This window comes from Bufo gargarizans, chromosome 2, assembly GCF_014858855.1.
Source record: "Bufo gargarizans isolate SCDJY-AF-19 chromosome 2, ASM1485885v1, whole genome shotgun sequence".
Lineage (NCBI taxonomy): Eukaryota > Metazoa > Chordata > Amphibia > Anura > Bufonidae > Bufo > Bufo gargarizans.
Window position 1 is genome coordinate 497699536 of NC_058081.1, and position 22686 is coordinate 497722221.

At 46.3% G+C, this 22686-nt stretch overlaps 1 protein-coding gene across 2 annotated transcripts in view; it reads left to right on the forward strand.

Annotated features, from left to right (window-relative positions):
* Positions 1 to 22686, forward strand: part of AGBL3 (AGBL carboxypeptidase 3) — a 167990-nt gene that overhangs the window by 136481 nt on the left and 8823 nt on the right. For both annotated transcript variants that reach the window (XM_044281214.1, XM_044281215.1), the window contains 2 exons: positions 5992 to 6045; positions 6460 to 6514. In XM_044281214.1, the coding sequence (XP_044137149.1) occupies positions 5992 to 6045; positions 6460 to 6514 (109 nt within the window). The remainder of the gene's footprint in view (positions 1 to 5991; positions 6046 to 6459; positions 6515 to 22686) is intronic.

Here is a 22686-nt window from a genome sequence, read left to right on the forward strand (position 1 = left end):
TCGATTGGGTTCAGGTCCGGTGACTGTGGAGGCCAGGTCATCTGGCGCAGCACCCCATCACTCTCCTTCATGGTCAAATAACCCTTACACAGCCTGGAGGTGTGTTTGGGGTCATTGTCCTGTTGAAAAATAAATGATGGTCCAACTAAACGCAAACCGGATGCAATAGCATGCCGCTGCAAGATGCTGTGGTAGCCATGCTGGTTCAGTATGCCTTCAATTTTGAATAAATCCCCAACAGTGTCACCAGCAAAAGCACCCCCACACCATCACACCTCCTCCTCCATGCTTCACGGTGGGAACCAGGCATGTAGAGTCCATTAGTTCACCTTTTCTGCGTCGCACAAAGACACGGTGGTTGGAACCAAAGATCTCAAATTTGGACTCATCAGACCAAAGCACAGATTTCCACTGGTCTAATGTCCATTCCTTGTGTTCTTTAGCCCAAACAAGTCTCTTCTGCTTGTTGCCTGTCCTTAGCAGTGGTTTCCTAGCAGATATTCTACCATGAAGGCCTGATTCACACAGTCTCCTCTTAACAGTTGTTCTAGAGATGTGTCTGCTGCTAGAACTCTGTGTGGCATTGACCTGGTCTCTAATCTGAGCTGCTGTTAACCTGCGATTTCTGAGGCTGGTGACTGGGATGAACTTATCCTCCGCAGCAGAGGTGACTCTTGGTCTTCCTTTCCTGGGGCGGTCCGCATGTGAGCTAGTTTCTTTGTAGCGCTTGATGGTTTTTGTGACTGCAATTGGGGACACTTTCAAAGTTTTCGGACTGACTCACCTTCATTTCTTAAAGTAATGATGGGCACTCGTTTTTCTTAACTTGGCTGCTTTTTTCTTGCCATAATACAAATTCTAACAGTCTATTCAGTAGGACTATCAGCTGTGTATCCACTTCTCCACAACGCAACTGATGATCCCAACCCCATTTATAAGGCAAGAAATCTCACTTATTAAACCTGACAGGGCACACCTGTGAGGCTACTTTCACACTTGCGTTAGGAGCGGATCCGTCTGGTGTCTGCACAGACGGATCCGCTCCTATAATGCAAACGCTTGCATCCGTTCAGAACGGATCCGTTTGCATAACTGTTTATTTCAGATCTGATTTTTCACTTCGGAAAACTCAGATCCGACAGTATATTCTAAACACAGAAGCGTTCCCATGGTGATGGGGACGCTTCAAGTTAGGATATACTGAGAACTGTGTGGCAGCGGAGAGACAGTGAAAGGTCTGTGCGGCGCATTGCCTATAGCACAGACCTGTCACTTACCAGTAGGAGGAGCGCCCGGCCGGTCAGACATCGCAGCTCTTCAGGTAAGTATAATGCTTGTATTTATTGCTAAGTAACCATGGCAGCCAAGACTGCAATAGCGTCTTGGCTGCCATGGTAACCGATCGGATCCCCAGCGATTTAAACTGGGACTCCGATCGGTACTCTCCGCTGCCACCAATGATGGGGGGGGGGGGGCCGCACTGGTCACAATACTTGGAATCCGCACTGGCCGGCCACCAATGAATATAGAGGGAGGGGGGCCGCACTGGTCATATTTAATACTGGGGAGGGAGGCCGCACTGGTCATATTTAATACTGGGAATCCGCACTGGCCACCGATGAATATAGAGGGAGGGGGGCCGCACTGGCTACAATTAATACAGGGGAGGGAGGGGGGCCGCACTGGCCACCAATAAGTTAATTACAGGAGGAGGGGGGGTCTGCCCCCTGCTGCCTGGCAGCATCTGCCAGGCAGCAGGGGGCAGTCATGTACACAGTTCTCAGTATATTCTAACATAAAGCGTCCCCATCACCATGGGAACGCCTCTGTGTTAGAATATACTGTCGGATCTGAGTTTTACGATGTAACTCAAGTCCGATGGTATATTCTAACATAGAGGCGTTCCCATGGTGATGGGGACGCTTCAAGTTAAAATATACCATCGGATCGGAGAAAACTCCGATCTGATGGTACAGACGTGGACAAAATTGTTGGTACCCTTTGGTCAATGAAAGAAAAAGTCACAATGGTCACAGAAATAACTTTAATCTGACAAAAGTAATAATAAATTAAAATTCTATAAATGTTAACCAATGAAAGTCAGACATTGTTTTTCAACCATGCTTCAACAGAATTATGTAAAAAAATAAACTCATGAAACAGGCATGGACAAAAATGATGGTACCCCTAGAAAACACAGAACATAATGTGACCAAAGGGACATGTTAATTCAAGGTGTGTCCACTAATTAGCATCACAGGTGTCTACAACCTTGTAATCAGCCATTGGGCCTATATATATGGCTCCAGGTAATCACTGTGTTGTTTGGTGATATGGTGTGTACCACACTCGACATGGACCAGAGGAAGCAAAGGAAAGAGCTGTCTCAAGAGATCAGAAAGAAAATTATAGACAAGCATGTTAAAGGTAAAGGCTATAAGACCATCTCCAAGCAACTAGATGTTCCTGTGAGTACAGTTGCACATATTATTCATAAGTTTAAGATCCATGGGACTGTAGCCAACCTCCCTGGACGTGGCCGCAGGAGGAAAATTGATGACAAATCTAAGAGACGGATAATCCGAATGGTAACAAAAGAGCCTAGAAAGACTTCTAAAGAGATTCAAGGTGAACTTCATGCTCAAGGAACATCAGTGTCAGATCGCACCATCCGTCGTTGTTTGAGCCAAAGTGGACTACATGGGAGACGACCAAGGAGGACACCATTGTTGAAAACGAATCATAAAAAAGCAAGACTGGAATATGCCAAACTACATGTTGACAAGCCACAAAGCTTCTGGGAGAATGTCCTGTGGACAGATGAGACAAAAATCGAAGTTTTTGCCAAGGCACATCAGCTGTATGTTCACAGACGAAAAAATGAAGCATATCAAGAAAAGAACACTGTCCCTACTGTGAAACATGGAGGAGGCTCTGTTATGTTCTGGGGCTGCTTTGCTGCGTCTGGCACAGGGTGTCTTGAATCTGTGCAGGGTACAATGAAATCTCAAGACTATCAAGGAATTCTAGAGAGAAATGTACTAGCCAGTGTCAGAAAGCTTGGTCTCAGTGGCAGGTCATGGGTCTTGCAACAGGACAATGACCCAAAACACACCGCTAAAAACACCCAAGAATGGCTAAGAGGAAAAAATTGGACTATTCTAAAGTGGCCTTCTATGAGCCCTGACCTCAATCCTATTGAGCATCTTTGGAAGGAGCTGAAACATGCAGTCTGGAAAAGGCACCCTTCAAACCGGACACAACTGGAGCAGTTTGCTCATGAGGAGTGGGCCAAAATACCTGCTGAGAGGTGCAGATGTCTCATTGACAGTTACAGGAAGCGTTTGATTGCAGTGATTGCCTCAAAAGGTTGCGCAACAAAATATTAAGTTAGGGGTACCATCATTTTTGTCCATGCCTGTTTCATGAGTTTATTTTTTTACATAATTCTGTTGAAGCATGGTTGAAAAACAATGTCTGACTTTCATTGGTTAACATTTATAGAATTTTAATTTATTATTACTTTTGTCAGATTAAAGTTATTTCTGTGACCATTGTGACTTTTTCTTTCATTGACCAAAGGGTACCAACAATTTTGTCCACGTCTGTATATTAATAGGGACTCCTGACTTTACATTGAAAGTCAATGGGGGACGGATCTGTTTGAAATTGCACCATATTGTGTCAACGTCAAACGGATCCGTCCCCATTGACTTGCATTGTAAGTCTGGACGGATCCGTTTGGCTCCGCGCGGCCAGACGGACACGAAAACGCTGCAAGCTGCGTTCGGGTGTCCGCCTGCTGAGCGGAGGCCAAACGGTGCCAAACTGATGCATTCTGAGCGGATCCGCATTCACTCAGAATGCATTGGGGCTGTACGGATCCGTTTGGGGCCGCTTGTGAGAGCCTTCAAACGGAACTCACAAGCGGAGCCCCGAACGCTAGTGTGAAAGTAGCCTGAAGTGAAAACCATTTCAGGTGACTACCTCTTGAAGCTCATCAAGAGAATGCCAAGAGTGTGCAAAGCAGTAATCAAAGCAAAAGGTGGCTACTTTGAAGAACCTAGAATATGACATATTTTCAGTTGTTTCACACTTTTTTGTTATGTATATAATTCCACATGTGTTAATTCATAGTTTTGATGCCTTCAGTGTGAATCTACAATTTTCATAGTCATGAAAATAAAGAAAACTCTTTGAATGAGAAGGTGTGTCCAAACTTTTGGTCTGTACTGTATATGAAATACTTTGCAAAGTCTTGCGAGACTTTGCATGATAACTTCATAAATTAATTTGTACTGTATTATATGGTGGAAATGTTTTTTTAAAGTGCATCTGTCAGCAGATTTGTACCTATGACACTGGCTGACCTGTTGTATGTGCGCTTGGCAGCTGAAGGCATCTGTGTTGGTCCCATCTTCACATGTGCCTGCATTGCTGATAAAAATGAAGTTTTCATATATGCAAATGAGCCTCTAGGAGCAATGGGGGCGTTGCTGTTACTCCTAGAGGCTCAGCTCTTTCTGAAACTGCCACGCCATCTCCACTTTGATGGACCGAGCCAGGCAATGAAAACCTCCTTACTCCTACCTGGCCCTGTCAATCAAAGTGCAGAGAAGAGCCTCTTGGTGTAACAGCGACGCCCCCATTTCTCCTAGTGTTATAGACTGGCGGCCACGCTCTGCTGAGAGCAGCACCACCGTCATTAATGTCAGATACATACCTTTGCTGGCAGGTGCTCTTCCTAACAAATGGCACCACCACGTTCTATTTCCTTGGTGATAAGGCCGGGCTTGCATATGCAGGAGCACTGGCCAATGAGATTGAGTGCTGGCTCATCCAGCGTGGTGACGTCACCAGTCACATGATGCAGGACACATCACATGATTGGAAGCACGGCCTATTTAATCCAGGCAACTGCTGGCTACAGTGCCTCTGATTGGTTTCTGCGCTGTCCTTGCCTGAGTTATTACTTACTTTTGACTCCTGCATTACCGACCTCTGCTTCTTACCAGACTTTGCCCTTTGCCTGACAATTTGGATTTTGACGTGACTCCCTGTTTTGACTTCTGGCTTGGTATGATCTCGATTTCTGATTTGGGCTTTGTTTAGATCCTCCTGGTATTGGCCTTGGCTTGTTAGCTTGTGTCTCAGTGTTGGGTCTATTCTGGTTCTCTTGGACCTCATTGTCTGTTTTCTGCTCTGTGCGTCTGTCATTACGTTTTGCTTCTGTCCTATGTAACGTTCTACGTAGGCCCCTGCATTTAGTAAGGAAAGGACTGCTTTCCAGTTGTGGGCCGTTACTTAGGGCAGATAGTGGTGTGGGTAGAGTTCAGGGCTTCACTGATCTCTATCATGACACCTAGAGGCTCATTTGCATGTATTGAAACTTTTTCTCAGCAATGTGGGCACATATGAACAGGGCACCAACACAGATGCCTTCAGCTGCCAAGCGCACATGTAACAAGTCAGCCAGTTTCATAGGTACAAATCTGCTGACAGATGCCCTTTAACTTAGTGTTCACATAATACCACCATATATAGTTCATATACTACCACCATATAGTAACAACTGCAATTCAATTCCCATAATACCACCATACACTGCTAAGTATTACAGGGTATTTTTAGAGCTGATTTTAATCAGGTAGTCTCGGGCACCCTGAGAAAATGCCCAGTTTGCCTCCTATTAAAACTGCCCCTAATCCTCCCTTTATAAGAAAACATGAAACAGGTTTACTAAACAAGCAGTTCTGACTGTGGACACTAGAGAGCAGCACAGTACCAATTCTTCTATCTTTGGCGTTTTGTGCTATTGAAATCGGGCATATTCTCTGTGTACTTTTAGCTAGAATAAGCTAATCTACATCCATCAAAAAAAAAAAAGTACACAAGCCCATATAATGTACAGTAGATATTACTGACTGTCCTATAAAAGAACCAGACATAGAGCTGTTTGGATCCCATTCTAATCCCATGCCTGTGTGACAGGTCTCCATGATCTACCTCGTGTTCAATGCCAAAGGAGAAGTCATTACAACTAAGGTAAGTCCACAGACCATGAATAGTCTATGTGGGGGGCTCAGGAAAGGGACGGTTACAACCTTTAAAAGGTTAAAATTGTATTTCTCCACTGCATGTTAACATAAAAAAGGAAGCAATTTTCCTACATAGTATCCACCGTGTTTATGTCTGCAGCTCCTAAGCAGACCTATTGTTTCCAAGATTACAAACCAACGCCGTTTATAAGCCCTAAACGTGGGGATCATGATTCCAAATGTAAGGTTTCAAGGGGTTGTCCCATGAAGACACCCCCTGTCCATGTGCCCTATTAAGCACATCATAGTGGGTTTCCTCCCTCCTATTCCTGGAGACCTGCAGTGACCATGCTGACAGTGCTTATCGGTATTTTTGTGTAAAATTGATCTGTATTTTTTCTGTTCATTATTTTATATCTAGTCCCACCCTTACACCAAGAACCAGGATGTCATGGACATTACGAGCACCTTCAATAGTGAGTAAAAATATATGGTATAGGCTGGCCTACAATGTCCCTTAATGTTTTGTATGTGTCACGGTGCTCCTGCCTGGATACGCTGGACCCCAGGTGTCGTCTTCCGAAGCAGCAAATAAGGGGTAGTTGAATTGGGGGGTATAAAGGAAATAACTTGAGTCCAGACTTTGTGATGAAGTTCAATAACAGTGAAGTTCAATATTTTCACTCAAAATTCAATTTTCAGATATGTTGTTGCTGCTGTGGTGATAATCCATAATCACTAATTATTGTGTTCACAAATCACTTGTTTAACCACCTCCCGACCGCCTAACGCACCGATGCGTCCGGGAGGTGGTTGATTTACTCCTCCTGGACGCATCGGCGCGTCATCTCGCGATACCCGAGATTTCCTGTGAACGCGCGCACGCAGGCGCGCGCGCTCACAGGAACAGAAGGTAAGCGAGTGGATCTCCAGCCTGCCAGCAGCGATCGCTCGCTGGCAGGCTGGAGATGTGATTTTTTTTAACCCCTAAAGGTATATTAGACGCTGTTTTGATAACAGCGTCTAATATACCTGCTACCTGGTCCTCTGGTGGTCCCTTTTGTTTGGATCGACCACCAGAGGACACAGGTAGCTCAGTAAAGTCGCACCAAACACCACACTACAACTCCCCCCCCCCGTCACTTATTAACCCCTTATGAACCCCTGATCACCCATGATCACCCCATATAAACTCCCTGATCACCCCCCTGTCATGATCACCCCCCTGTCATTGATCACCCCTTACAGGGGGGTGATCAATGACAGGCGGGTGATCACCCATATAGATTCCCTGATCACCCCCTGTCATTGATCACCCCCCTGTAAGGCTCCATTCAGACGTCCGTATGATTTTTACGGATCCATGGATACATGGATCGGATCCGCAAAACACATGCGGACGTCTGAATGGAGCCTTACAGGGGGGTGATCAATGACAGGCGGGTGATCACCCATATACACTCCCTGATCACCCCCTGTCATTGATCACCCCCCTGTCATTGATCACCCCCCTGTAAGGCTCCATTCAGACGTCCGCATGTGTTTTGCGGATCCGATCCATGTATCCATGGATCCGTAAAAATCATTCGGACGTCTGAATGGAGCCTTACAGGGGGGTGATCAATGACAGAGGGGTGATCACCCATATACACTCCCTGATCACCCCCTGTCATTGATCACCCCCCTGTAAGGCTCCATTCAGACGTCCGCATGTGTTTTGCGGATCCGATCCATGTATCCATGGATCCGTAAAAATCATTCGGACGTCTGAATGGAGCCTTACAGGGGGGTGATCAATGACAGAGGGGTGATCACCCATATACACTCCCTGATCACCCCCTGTCATTGATCACCCCCCTGTAAGGCTCCATTCAGCGTCCGCATGTGTTTGGCGGATCCGATCCATGTATCCATAGATCCGTAAAAATTATACAGACGTCTGAATGGAGCCTTACAGGGGGGTGATCAATGACAGGGGGGTGATCACCCATATACACTCCCTGATCACCCCCCTGTAAGGCTCCATTCAGACGTCCGCATTTGTTTTGCGGATCCGATCCATGGATCCGTAAAAATCATACGGACGTCTGAATAGAGCCTTACAGGGGGGTGATCAATGACAGGGGGGTGATCACCCATATACACTCCCTGATCACCCCCTGTCATTGATCACCCACCTGTAAGGCTCCATTCAGACGTCCGCATGTGTTTTGCGGATCCGATCCATGGATCCGTAAAAATCATACGGACGTCTGAATGGAGCCTTACCAGGGGGGTGATCAATGACAGGGGGGTGATCACCCATATACACTCCCTGATCACCCCCTGTCATTGATCACCCCCCTGTAAGGCTCCATTCAGACGTCCGTATGTGTTTTGCGGATCCGATCCATGTATCCATAGATCCGTAAAAATCATACGGACGTCTGAATGGAGCCTTACAGGGGGGTGATCAATGACAGGGGGGTGATCACCCATATACACTCCCTGATCACCCCCTGTCATTGATCACCCCCCTGTAAGGCTCCATTCAGACGTCTGCATGTGTTTTGCGGATCCGATCCATGTATCCATGGATCCGTAAAAATCATTCGGACGTCTGAATGGAGCCTTACAGGGGGGTGATCAATGACAGAGGGGTGATCACCCATATACACTCCCTGATCACCCCCTGTCATTGATCACCCCCCTGTAAGGCTCCATTCAGCGTCCGCATGTGTTTGGCGGATCCGATCCATGTATCCATAGATCCGTAAAAATTATACGGACGTCTGAATGGAGCCTTACAGGGGGGTGATCAATGACAGGGGGGTGATCACCCATATACACTCCCTGATCACCCCCCTGTAAGGCTCCATTCAGACGTCCGCATTTGTTTTGCGGATCCGATCCATGGATCCGTAAAAATCATACGGACGTCTGAATAGAGCCTTACAGGGGGGTGATCAATGACAGGGGGGTGATCATCCATATACACTCCCTGATCACCCCCTGTCATTGATCACCCCCCTGTAAGGCTCCATTCAGACGTCCGCATGTGTTTTGCGGATCCGATCCATGTATCCATGGATCCGTAAAAATCATACGGACGTCTGAATGGAGCCTTACCAGGGGGGTGATCAATGACAGGGGGGTGATCAGGGAGTCTATATGGGTGATCACCCCCCTGTCATTGATCACCCCCCCTGTAAGGCTCCATTCAGAAATTTTTTTGGCCCAAGTTAGCGGAAATATATATATTTTTTTGTTTGTTTTTTCTTACAAAGTCTCATATTCCACTAACTTGTGTCAAAAAATAAAATCTCACATGAACTCACCATACCCCTCACGGAATCCAAATGCGTAAACATTTTTAGACATTTATATTCCAGACTTCTTCTCACGCTTTAGGGCCCCTAAAAAGCCAGGGCAGTATAAATACCCCACATGTGACCCCATTTCGGAAAGAAGACACCCCAAGGTATTCCGTGAGGGGCATATTGAGTCCATGAAAGATTGACATTTTTGTCCTATGTTAGCGGAAAGTGAGACTTTGTGAGAAAAAAATAAATAAATAATCAATTTCCGCTAACTTATGCAAAAAAAAAAAAATTCTATGAACTCGCCATGCCCCTCATTGAATACCTTGGGGTGTCTTATTTCCAAAGTGGGGTCACATGTGGGGTATTTATACTGCCTTGGCTTTTTAGGGGCCCGAAAGTGTGAGAAGAAGTCTGGGATCCAAATGTCTAAAAATGCCCTTTTAAAAGGAATTTGGGCACCTTTGCGCATCTAGGCTGCAAAAAAGTGTCACACATCTGGTATCGCCGTACTCAGGAGAAGTTGGGGAATGTGTTTTGGGGTGTCATTTTACATATACCCATGCTGGGTGAGAGAAATATCTTGGCAAAATACAACTTTTCCAATTTTTTTTATACAAAGTTGGCATTTGACCAAGATATTTTTCTCACCCAGCATGGGTATATGTAAAATGACACCCAAAACACATTCCCCAACTTCTCCTGAGTACGGCGATACCAGATGTGTGACACTTTTTTGCAGCCAAGGTGGGCAAAGGGGCACATATTCCAAAGTGCACCTTTTGGATTTCGCAGGCCATTTTTTACACATTTTGATTGCAAACTACTTCTCACACATTTGGGCCCCTAAATTGCCAGGGCAGTATAACTACCCCACAAGTGACCCCATTTTGGAAAGAAGACACCCCAAGGTATTCCGTGAGGGGCATGGCGAGTTCCTAGAATTTTTTATTTTTTGTCGCAAGTTAGTGGAATATGAGACTTTGTAAGAAAAAAAAAAATTAAAATAAAAATCATCATTTTCCGCTAACTTGTGACAAAAAATAAAAGGTTCTATGAACTCACTATGCCCATCAGCGAATACCTTAGGGTGTCTACTTTCCGAAATGGGGTCATTTGTGGGGTTTTTCTACTGTCTGGGCATTGTAGAACCTCAGGAAACATGACAGGTGCTCAGAAAATCAGAGCTGCTTCAAAAAGCGGAAATTCACATTTTTGTACCATAGTTTGTAAACGCTATAACTTTTACCCAAACCATTTTTTTTTTTTTGCCCAAACATTTTTTTTTTTATCAAAGACATGTAGAACAATAAATTTAGCGAAAAATTTATATATGGATGTCGTTTTTTTTTTTGCAAAATTTTACAGCTGAAAGTGAAAAATGTCATTTTTTTTTTGCAAAAAAATCGTTAAATTTTGATTAATAACAAAAAAAGTAAAAATGTCAGCAGCAATGAAATACCACCAAATGAAAGCTCTATTAGTGAGAAGAAAAGGAGGTAAAATTCATTTGGGTGGTAAGTTGCATGACCGAGCGATAAACGGTGAAAGTAGTGTAGTGCAGAAGTGTAAAAAGTGGCCTGGTTATGAAGGGGGTTTTAGCTAGCGGGGTTGAAGTGGTTAATAAGATTCCGTCCATGGCAACCGCTCCTCACAAGACTTCTTTCTGACTATCTTCTCAAGAGGGCTGCCGATGCCCTTACCCTGGGGCTAAGACCTCCCTCCCTAACTACCCAGAATTAATTTGGCTCATCTCGGGAATACACAGCCTCACCCCAACCAGTTGGCTTTCTACAGACTTAAACACGCCCTCTTCCTCCAGAGTAGTTGATCGCGAATATTCTAATCGCAAATTTTTATCGCGAATATCGGCACTATCCCGGTCTGATGCACACAGCAGCATTCGGGACTGCCCACTACTACGTCCTCCGTCTTCTGTATATAGAAGATAGGAGACGGAGGACACCTAGCAATGCTGTTTTAGCTGCACCACTAAAATACCTGGGGGAGGAAAGAACATGCTGCAATTACTAGGTAATTCAATACCTATACAAAAGTATTAACTAGGGAACTAAGGTAAACTTAGTCACACCAATCCAATTACATTTAAAAAAAAAATATGACAGTTAAGCTTTAAAGGGGCTGGCCCATCTCGCATTTTGGTGGCATATCTCTAGGATAAGCTTCCAATGTCCAATAGGTGCGCGTCCTATCTCTAGAACGGGGCACCGAAAGGGAAGAAGAGTGCACCATGCTTGCACAAAGTGCCCTCCATTGACTTTGATGGGAGTTCTGAAAAGAGCTGAACAAGTGCTCTCTGCTTTTTCTGGAACTCCTAGTGAATGCAGGGTGTTTGCACTTGCCAGTGCACCCTCGTTCATTTTGGAGGCCCAATTCTAGAAATAGGTGCAGGTCCTAGCGGTGGGACCCACACCTATCGGACACTGGTGGCATATCCTAGCGATATGCCACCAAAGAGCAAGATGGGCCAACCTCTTTAAGTCATTTTAGGACACAGTGATGCCTTCTGTGAATGAGTTGTGAATCTGAGGTTGTTTTTTTTTACTCATTGTTTTTTACATGTGTATTATGCAGGTTTTTTGCAGGAAAAGCGCCAGATGTTAGCTGAAAGGCTATGGGAATTTTAAAACATAAGACACATGCTTTTTTGCTAGTGTTGTTCTTACTAATGTATTGTTATTATCCATATTGTCTCCTTTGCTCGCTTGATTCATTTTTCCATCACAGTATACACTTCTCGTTTCCTTGGTTACGGCCAATCCTGCAGTGGTGGTCGTGCTTGCACACTATAGGAAAAAGAATCACTTATTAACTCTACTTGATGCTATTTGTGGAAGTGAGACAGCCCTTTAAAAAAAAAAAGAAGCAAATTCATGTGTGAAGGAGGCCTTATTTACTCATTAAACCAGTTGTCCCATGGGAACAACTTATCACCTATCCTCCACTCGAGCCTCTGGCTGACGCACCCATTACATTGCCTTTGTAGTGGTGTCATAAATTAGAAAGCAGGATTTCTACAGACTGAAACGGCATAGTCTTTAGCAACAAATCCAGGTTCTGTTTGGGATCCCATGAAGGTCAGGTTTGAGTATGGAGGCTTCATGGTGAAAGCTTGAATCCTGCCTTTGCTGTGGAGCGACATACTACCCCTTCTGCTGATGTGATGGTCTGGGGAGCCATCATATATGACAGTTGGTCACCCCTAGTAGTGATACAAGAGACACTAACAGCCCAGAGATATGTGCAGGACATCCTGCAGCCACATGTGTTCCTCTTATGGCAGGGTTTCCAACTAGCACTTTTCATCAGAATAATGCTTGCCCACACACAGCAAGGGTTTTTACAGGAATGTCTCCTCTTAATTACATCACTTCCTTGTCCCGTCTGGTCCCCAGATTTATCACCAATTGAGCATTTATGGGGCCAGCTTGGATGCCATCTTCAGTAACCTACAAATGTGTAGGATCTACAGGACGGGTTGGGAAGGGGGCTGAGCCACTTATATATGTGCAGGAGGGCTAGGATTGGTTGGCGATGTCACCTGATCCAACCCATAAAACACAGTAAGTGAGCCGGCCCTTAAGGAAATGCTGCAGGAAACAAGCAGCAAGCATGCAGTGGCCAGGGCTAAAAGGAAACACTGGCAGCAGATCACCACTGAACACGGCGCCCGGGACCACGGCAGTAAGCATGCGAACAGAGGCGCATAGGAACCTAGGAGAAAACTTGAAACTGGGAACCCTTAAGCAGATGTTTTTAGAGGAGAGCCTTATCTCCAGACGAGAACTGAAGTGGTTTTCTTCTCTTGTCTGCATTCGTTTTCATGAGAGTCACCGCTTTGTTGATGCAGTCCTTGATGTCACGCCAAATCTTCAAAAAATCCCTAAAAGAGGAATCCACAGCTGGTACCCCAGATGATGTAGGAACAGGGAGAGGAGTACGAGGGTGTTGTCCATAAACGACAAAGAATGAAGAGGATCCAGTAGACTCACTAGACTGGTTGTTATAGGAGAATTCAGCCCAAGGTAGCAATTGTACCGAGCTGTCATGTTGGGCTGAAACAAAATGCTAGAGATAGTTATCTAATGTTTGATTGACCCGCTCTACTTGCCTGTTGGTCTGGGGATGATAACCGGAATAAAAGCCCAGCTCAATTTCGAGCAGCCGGCAAAGAGCTCTCCAGAGCGTAAACTGGACTCCGCGATCGGAAAGAATATGCCAAGGTAGACCATGCAAGCGGAATATGTGTCTCATTAACAGTTTTGCAAGTTCAGCAGCCGAAGGCAGTCCAGCCAAAGGAACGAAGTGCGCCATCTTGGAGAACTGGTCCACGACCACCCAGATAGCTGTACATCCGGCAGAAGAGGTCAGATCTGTAACAAAGTCCATGGCAATGTGTTGCCATGGGGCATCAGGAACAGGAAGAGGTAACAACAGCCCGGGTGGTTTGGTCAGAGACTTTATTCTGAGTACAGGCAGACAAATAATTATGCACATCCTTAGACAGTGTGGGCCACCAGTAGTGGCGAGACAAAAGTTCTGTGGTCTTGCGGATCCCTGGGTGACCAGCTAGTTTGGAGTTGTTCACCCAAGCCCTGGGAGGGATTTTTCAAAGATGCATTTCTCAAGTTTGGCATAAAGTCGATTCTCTCTCAACCGCTGTAAAACCAAACGTACATGCCTCCGGTGAGTGGTCAAATCTGGAGAATAGATCAGTATATAGTCCAGGTACACTATCACGCAGACATAGAGCAGGTCCCGGAAGATATCGTTTACCAACTCCTGGAATACTGCATTGCACAGACCGAAGGGCATGATGAGATACTTGTAGTGTCCATCACAAGTGTTGAAAGCAGTTTTCCACTCCTCGCCCTTTTGAATGCGGATAAGGTTGTATGCGCCACGCAGATCGAATTTTGCGAAGACCTTAGCTCACCGGATCCTGTCAAAGAGTTCGGAGATTAGCAGAAGAGGGTATCGATTCTTGACTGTGACTTCCGGAGTAGATTTCCGGATATACTCCCCTCTTGAGATTCTCCTTAATGTAATCAGACATCGCTTAGGTCTCAGAAAGCGAGCGTGGGTAGACTCGACCACGAGGAGGACTTGCACAAGGCAGACTGTCAATTGGACAATAATAAGGACAATGAGGAGGCAGGGGCTTGACCTCTTTCTTCCTGAAGAAGCTGGCATACTGCTGCGGAAGTCCAGGCAGGTCTATAGGTATAGTAGGTGAGGAAGCAGGTCGGACCTCTGATAAGCAGGTGGACTGGCAGGATGATCCACAACACAGAATCTGACCGGAGTTCCAGCAGAACTGGAGTGTGCTGACGCAGCCAGGAAAGGCCAAGGATAACCGGATTCACAGACGCTGGCAGCACATAGGAGATAATCTCTGAACGCAGAACCCCTAGTTGCAACTTAAGGGGCATAATAACAGAAAGCACAGGTCCGGGAAGTGGCAGTCCATTTACGGAAGCCATTGACAGAGGCCTTTCTAGACAGATGGTAGGAAGCCGGTACTGATGGACCAGAGCTTGGTGAATGAAGTTACCGGCTGACCCAGAGTCCAAGAATGCAGGCACAGACATTGTGACTCCTTTGTGAGAGAGAGAGAGTCACAAGAACTGAAAGTTTCGGAGAGGACTTCTCCTCGTCTAGGAACACCTATCCAACTGACCCTAAACATTGGCGTTTCCTGGCTTCTGTGGACAATTACACACAAAGTGGGCCTTGCCTCCACAACACATACACAGGTTCTCTGCTTTGCGGCGTGAACGTTCCTGGTCAGACAATCGAAGGCATTCTATTTGCATGGGAACTTCAGATTGGATGGACACTAGAGGAAGAACCAGCCTCTGGAAGGATGGAGCCAAATGGGGTGGTTTTCTGGTGCCTGCGACCTCCCTAGAATGTTCCCTGAAACGAATATCTATCCTTGTGACCAAGGTGATCAGGTCATTCAGAGTAGATGGACGGTCGCTACCAGCTAATTGATCCTTAATCCGGTCAGAAAGGCCCTCCCAGAACACCGCCAGTTGAGCCTCATTGTTCCATGCAAGTTCGTCAGCCAGGGTATGAAAATGGATGGTGTACTGACCCACAGACGAGGAACCCTGTTGCTGATGCAGCAGAGCTGATGCAGCAGAGGACGTGCGGCCAGGCTCTTCAAAGACCAGCCGGAAGGTAGCCAGGAAACACTGCAGATTAGTGGTCTATGGACCTCCATGTTCCCAAATAGGATTTGCTCAAGCAAGGGTCTTATCAGACAGCAGGGACACAATGAAGGCAACCTTGGACGACTCAGTGGGAAACTTCTGCCCATTCAACTCAAAGTGGATCAGACACTGGTTCAGGAATCCACGACAGGTTTTTGGATCTCCACCATAGCATGATGGCAGAAGATGTTGCACACCAGTGGCACACAAATCCAGATTCACTGGTGTGGGAATTGCAGGAGCAGCAGCGACTGGCGACCCTGTAGTAGCTGGAGAAAAGATGACATCCAGACGTGCAGCAACATTTTGCATGAACTGCATCATGACATCCTGACGTTCGCTCTGACGCCTCACTTCATGTAACAATTCCTGAACGACAGGCTTGGGGTGACCAGCAGGGTCCATGGCCTGACGCTGCGTTCACACTTGAGCGTACGGGATGGAGCGCTCTGTATGCGCGATTGTATGCGCGTTTACAATCGCGGCTCCGGAACAATCGAACGCCTATTGTCGCGCGTTCCCGGAAGTCTATGTACGGGAACGCGTGACAAGACGCCCCAAAGAAGCTCCTGAACTTCTTGGGGCGTCGGGCATTTTACAGCGTGATCTTACACGCTGTAAAACGCCCAGGTGAGAACCATGCCGATAGGGAAGCATTGGTTTCTCCTTGTTGAGCGTTTTACAGCGCGTAGGAACGTGCTGTAAAACGCTCAGGTGTAATCCCAGCCTCAGTGTACTGTCACAAACCCACTGTACCATGTGTCCTACCTCCTCTAATGGCATTGTCTAAGTGAACCCCTCGATCTTCACAGTACCCCTGATGGTGGGATAGACTTTCCAGAGGGCAACACCAGGTCGATTCCTCTTGAAGAGGATAGGCACACGAGGCATCTGGTCCAGGCAGACCTAGAGGTACCAGAGGTACAGTTGTCAGCAGGCTGAGTCATTACCAGGAGCAACAGTGCAGGACCGAAGGATGAGGCAGAGGCGAAGTCAGACAGGCAATAGGTAAGGGCAGGCGGCACAGGTACGGGTCAGGCAATCCGGATCAGCAACAGGAGAGTCAAGACAAGCAGGCAGGGATCAAACAGGTTGCACAATGCAGGAACACAAGTATGAGTCAAGAACACAGGAACACAAGCGGATTTCAGGAGCCTTAGCAGGACACAAGGACTTTGACACTGAGGCATCTGGGAAGGGGGCTGAGCCACTTAACCGCCTCCGGACCGCCTAACGCAGGATCGCGGTCCGGAGGCGGCAGCGCTGCGCGCAGTCACGCATTGGCGCGTCATCTCGCGAGACGCGAGATGACGCACTTAGCCGGCCCGCTCATGCGCAATGCGGGCCGGCATTTCTTCAAGGGGGGTCGCGTCATCAGCTTGCCAGCCAATGATCGTGGCTGGCAAGCTGATGATTTTTAAAAAATACAATCAAAGGCCAGATAACAGATCATATTAGTAAATATGATCTGTTATATGGCTGCCCTGCTCCTCTGCTGGTCCTTTTGGTCGGTTGGATCCAGCAGAGGAGCAGGCTTCACAGTGAGTACACCAAACACCACACACTAGCCCCAGATCACCCCCTGCACCCCAATTAACCCTTTGATCACCCCTTTGATCGCCCCTGTCAATCACTAGTGAAAGGAAAAAAGTGATCAGTGTAAACTGTCACTTTTTTTTTTTCCACTGGTATTGACCGTTAGGTTTTAGGATAGTTTAGGCCCCTTGGTTAGGTAGTTTAGGGATCAGTTAGCGCCCAGCCCACCGCACCGCAGTCCCTTATTCGCTGATTAGCGTATCGCTAATCAGCATTTGTACTTTTATAGTATCTGTAAGTGATCAAAACTGATCAGTCAGATCTATAATAGTATTAGTGTCACTTTAGTTCGCCCTCCACCCAAAACGCAGTGTTTACCCGATCAGGCCTGATCGGTCGCCCACACGTGCGTTCGCCCACACCCGCCCCACCGCAGTGACAATTTTTTTTAAATTTTTTTTGATCACTGCACATTCACTTTACACGCACTGCGGCAATAAAAAAAATCTGTTTTGATATTTTTTATCAACCACAGCGGCCTCCGGTACTTCGCTAGCCTCCCATTTGTAAGACAGGCTTGCTTTTTTTCTTGGGTAGTCTCAGGGAATACCCCTAAATTTAGTTGCCCAAATGTCAAACAGGGGGTATTCTTCTGAAGAGGCCTACTGGCTTCTGACCCAGTCGGATGAGGAATGGGAACCCTCATCTGACGAATCTAGCGGTTCAGAATATGAACCTGTAGAAAGCAGTGGCACTCTGACCCAAAGTTCGGACAAGGAGGTTGAGGTCTCTGATAGCACCAGGCGTACCCGGCCCCGTGTCGCTAGACCACAGGTTGCGCAGGATCCGCTTCAAGGGCAGCAGAGTGGGGCTGGCGCTGTCAGATTACGTGGTGAGGCATACACCAGCAGCGCAGCCCTCCCTGGACCTAGTACCAGCACTGCCGTACAACATGGTGAAGTGGCGAGCACCAGAAGGGCAGTTGAAGCTGGTACGGTGGCACGTGCATTAGTTACCCCGTCGCAGCCACCGCTAAGACGGGCCCGTAGACCCCCTAGAATCCCTGAGGTGCTGGCAAACCCTGATTGGCAGTCCCCAACTTCAGCCGCACCTGTAGTTCCCCCTTTCACCGCCCAGTCTGGAGTTCGGGTTGAGACAGCTGAGATCGGTTCGGCTCTGGGATTTTTTTGAGCTGTTCTTGACTGCGAAGCTCTTGGACATAGTCGTGGCAGAAACAAACCGGTATGCCACACAATTTATAACCGCCAACCTGGGAAGCTTTTATGCCAGCCTTTCCGGTGGAAACCAGTCCAAGTTTCCGAAATTAAAACTTTTCTGGGCCTTCTCCTCAACATGGGTCTAACCAAAAAAGCATGAATTGCGGTCATATTGATCCACGAACCCAATTCATCACATGCCCATGTTCTCTGCTGCTATGTCCAGGGCACGTTTTGAGGCCATCCTGCGTTTCCTGCACTTTAGTGACAATAGCACCTCTCGTCCCAGAGGCCACCCAGCTTTTGACCGGCTCCACAAAATTCGGCCCCTCATAGACCATTTCAACCAGAAATTTGCAGATTTGTATACCCTAGAGCAAAACATCTGCGTAGACGAGTCCCTAATACATTTTACCGGGCGCCTTGGCTTCAATCAATACATCCCAAGCAAGCGTGCCCGGTATGGGGTCAAATTGTATAAGCTCTGTGAAAGGGCCACAGGCTATACCAACAAATTTCGTGTCTATGAGGGAAAAGATCAGACCCTGGAGCCGGTCGGTTGCCCTGACTACCTGGGGAGCAGTGGGAAGACAGTCTGGGACTTGGTGTCACCCTTATTCGGCAAGGGGTACCATCTTTATGTGGACAATTTCTACACAAGTGTGGCCCTCTTCAGGCATTTGTTTCTAGAACAGATTGGCTGCTGTGGCACCACGCGAACTAGTTGCGCGGGCTTCCCCCAACGGCTCGTTACCACCCGTCTTGCAAGGGGGGAGAGGGCTGTCTTTTGTAACGAAGAACTGCTCGCGGTGAAATGGAGAGACAAGCGTGACGTTTACATGCTCTCCTCCATTCACGCAGACACGACAATACAAATTGAGCGAGCAACCCGTGTCATTGAAAAGCCCCTCTCAGTCCACGACTATAACCTTCACATGGGAGGGGTGGACTTCAATGACCAGATATTGTCTCCGTATTTAGTTTCCCGCAGAACCAGATGCTGGTATAAGAAGGTGTCTGTATATTTGATTCAATTGGCTCTGTATAATAGTTTTGTTCTCTACAGTAAGGCTGGGAGAACACGATCCTTCCTCAAATTTCAGGAAGAGATCATCGAGAACCTCCTGTACCCAGGAGGTTCCGTGGCCCCATCCACCAGTGTAGTTAGCTGTCTACACGAGCGACATTTCCCCAATGTCGTTGCCGGTACCTCAACCCAACCGTCACCCGAAAAAGATGTCGTGTCTGTAGCAGGAGTGGAATAAGGCGTGACACCTGCTTTTTCTGTCCTGACTGCCCTATGCTTAGGGGAGTGTTTCCGGAAGTACCACACACAGGTACACCTAGCATAGGGATCACATCTCACCAGGACAGGCACACAGGGCTATTAGGGCCCATTCACACAGAGCTGCTGCAAACATCTCCTTTCACCTGGGACAAAGTGCATAACGCACTTTGCCACATCTTTGGGCGATTTGCGCTTTGCACATTGTCCCATGGGAAAGGAGAGGTTTGTCCTATAAAGGTAAAAAAAATCACCAGTAAGCAAAAAGGTTAATGTTCAGTTCAAAAAGTTAAAGTTTATATGTTCTGTTCCAAAGTTAATAAAATTATTGCGTTGCGGCCTGGTTTGTTCTTTTTTTATTTTATTTTTTATTTTTATTTTTACGTTCCAGGTGGACCAACCGATCGACTAGCTGCAGCACTGATGTGCATTCTGACAGAAGCATTGCGCTGCTGTCAGATTACACACAAGTCTGTGTATGCGGCGCTGCAAGACGAGATTTCTCCTCTGCAGTAAAATATACGTTTGCCGAGGCATATGAGCTGAGGAGGAGGCGGTGTTCCTATGTTTTGGCAAACACTTTGTATATAAAAAATTTAAATAAAATCCCGGCAATGATTTATTCATCCACATCGATTGATGTGAATGCAGAAATCTGGTTTGCCAGGGCATACGAGCTAAGTGGGTATGGATGTTGGGCGGAGCTCCTATGTCCTGGCAGACGCCTTTCCCCTCCTTTTTTTTTTTGGGCAGAGATTTTTTTCATCCACATTGATCGATGCGAATGAAGAAATCTGTGCCGTTCATTTTTTCCTTTCAGCCCAGAGGCTGAACGGAAAAAAAAAAATCTCATTACCTGTATCCTCAATATAAGGCCTCATGCACACGACCGTATTTTTTAACGTCCCGCAAAACGTGGTTCCGTTGTACCGTGATCCGTGCCCGTTTTTTCTTCCGTGGGTCTGCCGTGATTTTTGGAGGATCCACGGACATGAAAAATGAAATAAAATTCTAAGTCAAGTTTGCCATTGAAATGATAGGAAAAAACAGACACGGATCACGGACACGGATGACAATCTTGGGTGCATCCGTGATTTTCACGGACCCATTGACTTGAATGGGCCCGTGAACCGTTGGCCGTGAAAAAAATAGGACAGGTCATATTTTTTTCACGGCCTAGAAACACGGGTCACGGGCGCGGTGTAAAAACGGTGCACAAGCCGAGTTTTCAACGGCCCCATTGAAAGTCAATGGAGCCGCAGAAAAAAACGTCTAACGGCACAACGGCCACGGGTGCACACAACGGTCGTGTGCATGAGGCCTAAGGAGAATAGCAGAAACTCCTAATGCTGGCCATACATGTAATGATTGCGGAGACCCTCAAATGCCAGGGCAGTACAAACACCCCACAACTGACCCCATTTTGGAAAGAAGACACCCGAAGGTATTCGCTGAGGGGCATATTGAGTCCATGAAAGATTGAAATTTTTGTCCCAAGTTAGCGGAAAGTGAGACTTTGTGAGAAAAATAAAAATAAAAATCAATTTCCGCTAACTTATGCCAAAAAAAAAAAATTCTATGAACTCGCCAGGCCCCTCATTGAATACCTTGGGGTGTCTTCTTTCCAAAGTGGGGTCACATGTGGGGTATTTATACTGCCCTGGCTTTTTAGGGGCCCTAAAGCGTGAGAAGAAGTCTGGGATCCAAATGTCTAAAAATGCCCTCCTAAAAGGAATTTGGTCACCTTTGCGCATCTAGGCTGCAAAAAAGTGTCACACATGTGGTATCGCCGTACTCAGGAGAAGTTGGGGAATGTGTTTTGGGGTGTCATTTTACATATACCCATGCTGGGTGAGATAAATATCTTGGTCAAATGCCAACTTTGTATAAAAAAAAATGGGAAAAGTTGTCTTTTGCCAAGATATTACTCTCACCCAGCATGGGTATATGTAAAATGACACCCCAAAACACATTCCCCAACTTCTCCTGAGTACGGCGATACCAGATGTGTGACACTTTTTTGCAGCCTAGGTGGGCAAAGGGGCACACATTCCAAAGAGCACCTTTCGGATTTTACCGGTAATTTTTTACAGATTTTGATTGCAAACTTCTTCTCACGCGTATGGGCCCCCTAAAATGCCAGGGCAGTATAACTACCCCACAAGTGACCCCATTTTGGAAAGAAGACACCCCATGGTATTTTGTGATGGGCATAGTGAGTTCATGGAAGTTTTTATTTTTTGTCACAAGTTAGTGGCATATGAGACTTTGTAAGAAAAAAAAAATCATCATTTTCCGCTAACTTGTGACAAAAAATAAAAAGTTCTATGAACTCACTATGCCCTTAGGGTGTCTACTTTCCAAAATGGGGTCATTTGTGGGGGGTTTCTACTGTCTTGGCATTGTAGAACCTCAGGAAACATGACAGGTGCTCAGAAAGTCAGAGCTGCTTCAAAAAGCGGAAATTCACATTTTTGTACCATAGTTTGTAAACGCTATAACTTTTACCCAAACCATTTTTTTTTTTTGCCCAAACATTATTTTTTTTATCAAAGACATGTAGAACAATAAATTTAGCGAAAAATGTATATATGGATGTCGTTTTTATTTGCAAAATTTTACAGCTGAAAGTGAAAAATGACATTTTTTTGCAAAAAAATCGTTAAATTTCGATTAATAACAAAAAAAGTTAAAATGTCAGCAGCAATGAAAAACCACCAAATGAAAGCTCTATTAGTGAGAAGGAAAGGAGGTAAAATTCATTTGGGTGGTAAGTTGCATGACCGAGCAATAAACGGTGAAAGTAGTGTAGTGCAGAAGTGTAAAAAGTGGGCTGGTCATTAAGGGTGTTTCAGCTAGGGGGGGTTGAAGTGGTTAAATATGTGCAGGAGGGCTAGGATTTGTCAGCGAGGTCACATGATCCAACCCATAAAACACAGGAAGAGACGCGCGTCGGCCCTTAAGGTCCATTCACACGTCCAATAGAAATGCCTATTCTTGTCTGCAGCTACGGACAAGAATAGGACATGTTCTATGTTTTTGTGGAGTCGCGGACTGGAAATGCGGATGCGG